Source organism: Osmerus mordax, chromosome 28 (genome assembly GCF_038355195.1).
Source record: "Osmerus mordax isolate fOsmMor3 chromosome 28, fOsmMor3.pri, whole genome shotgun sequence".
In the NCBI taxonomy this organism is placed as follows: domain Eukaryota; kingdom Metazoa; phylum Chordata; class Actinopteri; order Osmeriformes; family Osmeridae; genus Osmerus; species Osmerus mordax.
Window position 1 is genome coordinate 1,503,530 of NC_090077.1, and position 3,643 is coordinate 1,507,172.

At 44.2% G+C, this 3,643-nt stretch overlaps 1 protein-coding gene across 1 annotated transcript; it reads right to left on the reverse strand.

Moving 5' to 3' along the window:
* Window positions 1-1,918: 1,918 nt before the first annotated feature.
* Window positions 1,919-3,120, reverse strand: ier3 (immediate early response 3). Its single transcript, XM_067231446.1, has one exon. The coding sequence runs from the start codon at window positions 3,081-3,083 to the stop codon at window positions 2,493-2,495; it is 591 nt and encodes a 196-aa protein (XP_067087547.1). The 5' UTR covers window positions 3,084-3,120; the 3' UTR covers window positions 1,919-2,492.
* Between the last annotated feature and the right edge of the window lie 523 nt (window positions 3,121-3,643).

Below are 3,643 nucleotides of genomic sequence, written 5' to 3' on the forward strand. Positions count from 1 at the left end.
AGCAGTGACGTCACTGCTTTCGTCACTGCTTTCAGCCTTGTTTGTGTGCCCACACAGTCACTGTGTGGGCATCGACAGCTGATTGGGCCGCCCTGTTCTGTTAACTTAGAATGACCCTGGTTTTATCTGTGTTGACCCTGTTTTCCATTCTGCCACTAAACACACAGAGAGTGACTCCCTCTCTGTGTAGGGGAGGCACAGGGAGACAGAGATGAACACAGGTAGGCAGCTGTGTAATGACACGACTAAACTGAGGACCCAGACACAAGTCTGGTTGTGTGACAAACATTTATTGAGAAAAGAGAGGATGGTTGAAGTGGGGTAGCTGGTGGATGGTGGAGCGAGGTACCGGTAGGAGGAACGGAGACTTGGGAGCTGGATATGGATACGGAAATGGAATGGATGGAAATGGATAACTGGACCTGGAATAAACAGACTAAAATCTGACCTGGCCTAGGCCGGGTCAGTCTCCATTCAGCCTCTCACTGTTGGAGGGAGGGTTCAGTGTCATGGAGGCTGGTGATCAAAGAACGGCCTCAGCCTCTCGTCTTCCTCTTTCTCTGTTGAGCCTTCTGAGCAGGAAGTGACGGAAGGAAAGTATCTAACACTGTTCTTGCACATTCACAATGTCATGATGCATTAACATGACAAAGCAAGGGATTAACCAAGAATAGCGTGCAAAATAAATTGATATTTGATATTCCGTGGGGAAATAACACAAGCCCAACCTCGTGACTGTCTCCATCCTCTATAGAAAAGCAAAGAACATGTTTACTTCCATTGCAATTCAGATCTCTGGACAGGATTCACAGTCCCCAGCCCTGTGGCTACCTCTGCTTAAACTGACATTTACCAACTCTGACCCAAGTTGAGCTATCAATTAGCGCGTCATCTTTCGCAGTTAGCTTCGACAGATTCCACAGAACAGTGATATTGTCGCTTTTTATCAGAAAACGTTATCATCAATATCGTCATCCTGAGGCTGAGGGTGAGAGTGGCACTGTCAGCGATATCACTGTTCTGTGGAATCTGACTCTGTCAAAGCGAATTGCGAAAGATGATGAGCTAATTAGTAGTTCAACTTAAATGGGTGTGTGATGTCACAGAATTCAAATAACTCAACCAGTGATGTCAGAGGCAGGAACTGTCATCCATTTACATTACATTTAGTCATTTAGCAGACGCTCTTATCCAGAGCAACTTACAGTAAGTACAGGGACATTCCCCCGAGGCAGGTAGGGTGAAGTGCCTTGCCCACGGACACAACGTCATTAGCACGTCTGGGAATCGAACCAGCAACCTTCTGATTACTATCCCGATTCCCTAACCGCTCAGCCACCTGACTCTCTCAGCCATAACAGTGTTGTCTGTGGACTGTGTTGCAGCTAATTCTGAAGATGAGAAATGTCATGGAACATCAATAAAATGACCGTGAAATATACACCCAAGCATCTTCCCCTCTCCAGAAAAGTCAGGAACCAGCCTTAAGTGACATGGGAGAAATCCTGGATTTCTGGTGTGTTTCTCTTAATCAAACCAGTAGATCAGTCATTATTTGTTTGTGTATTCTATCTCATTATTCACTACCATTAATATCCTTGAAGTCACACTGTTCTTGCGCAGATGGACAACAATTTCAATCGTTTCATCAATCAATCAGTCAGTGATGATGATGATAGTGGACCATCTACTGTCAGCTGTCTGTTCTCCACATCCCTGCTGTGTGCTTGTGGTCCTGACAGTAAACGATGAAGAATTACCTAACAGAATCTTACTTATAATGAGGAGTTATGAGTTATTATAGGAATAATGTTAAATGACCAAATTTCCTGTGTCAGGGAATTATTTTATGACTCAAATTGTATTTTCTTAGGTTCAATCACCTCCCATGGTTCAATCAGCAGGCAAACAACAGGAATTATTTTACATATGTACATATATTTATTTAATAAAATAACAGTTTTTAGAACACAATAAATAAATAGCAAATAAAATAAATAACTAAATATGATATTCTTCATTTGACAAACTAAACATTTGTATCAAGTAGTAAACCTATGTTTTAACAAGTAGTGTTTGTTCAAAGTTTTTCCAGTCTAATGTCAAGTCTTAAGCTCCTACAGTCTAGACTACTGGTGCTGTTAACTTCTTGTTCTACAGTACATTTGTAACAAAAAAACAAAGTAAATTCAAGTGTTTATGTTTCATCTATTCAAGTTTTAGTCCATGGCAAGGATCATCTGTCAGTCAGTCCTTCAAGTAGCCCAGGAGGACGAGTCTTCTCAGTGAAAGACAGTAGCCCAGGAGGACGAGTCTTCTCAGTGAAAGACAGTAGCCCAGGAGGACGAGTCTTCTCAGTGAAAGACAGTAGCCCAGAGGGCGAGCTTCTTGGTCTCCGCGGCAGCGCCCGGAAGAGCTCGCTCACTCCTTCTCGACATAAGTCCCGGTCGGTCTTCAGTGCCCATAGCTGGGCCTTGTTGCTCTGGTTTCCTTCACTGCTCGCCGCCCAGTCTGTGGTACACCGCCGGGTAGAGGAGGGCAACGACGTAGCCATTCCTGGTGCTCTGGTCGTGCTTGAGGTTTAACACGGCCTCTTGCGAGGGACAGGTTGTGTTCACCAGGAGACTTTCAGACTGGCTTTCGCTCTCATGTTGACAGTTGGCTTTCAGTTGCCGAATATGCTCCTCCGCTGACTGGAAAGCCAGCACCTGGTACTGCGTAAAAGGCGCCTCTTCAAAGGCGGCCTCGGCAGCGGGGCTTTCAGTTGCGACCGCTGTCTCCACACACGGCTCCTCGGTGTAGATCTGCAGGAACACCACCAGACACAGAGCCAGCAGCCATCGCTTGGCTGGGCTCTTCTCCGCCGGGGGAAGGTACTTGCGGACCTTGGCAGGGTACATCACCCTCATGTTCCTCTTCCGCGGCCGGAGAGACGAGCTGGTATGCTGGGTCTGATCCGGAATCCGCTCGAAAGTGAAAATTTCGGGCTCTCTGCTCCGGAGCATTGTTCTGTTAGGAAACTGCTCTTGGTTTAAATTACCTTTCGACATTGTCAGTGTCAAGCTGTTTGATCGTGAATACATGTTTGTTTCTTAGTTTCTCTTGTGAGTTATTCGTAAAATGACTTTCGGTGCGCAGGTTTATATCTAGTTTAAGGTTTTTAAAGTTACGCCCATATAGTTGGCCACTCCCTGAATGTTAGTCAAAGCTCTCGAATTGCTCAAGTGGGAAAAGTACATAAAAATTGTATTATCTTAAGTCAATTGGAGCCACGGGTGTTGACACGTTGTCACTTTCTTATTCCAGCTACGTTATATCTTCACCCCGTGCGAGATGATGAATTCAGTTTTATTTTTAATAAGTTTGAGAATCTTCATAATGTGATAGATGATAAACAATAATGAAAACATAAAAAAATATGTATGTCAATTTTCAGACCTTAAAGATATTTTATTATCTACCGTGCAACATTAACGTCATGTGTCAGTTTATTTTGTCAAAACACTCTTAAATGCTACTGTCGGCAACGCGGCTGTTGAAAATCGGTATTTGGGACAAACTTGACGTAGGAATTGCAGTAAAACCTGTGTCTACCTGTCATGGAAAATTACTTTTGAGCCCAACGAGCAAGCCCAGGTTTCAT

Bases quoted from the DNA above. Each gene is read 5' to 3' on its own strand.
- ier3 (XM_067231446.1), bottom strand. From the start codon at position 3,083: ATGTATTCACGATCAAACAGCTTGACACTGACAATGTCGAAAGGTAAT.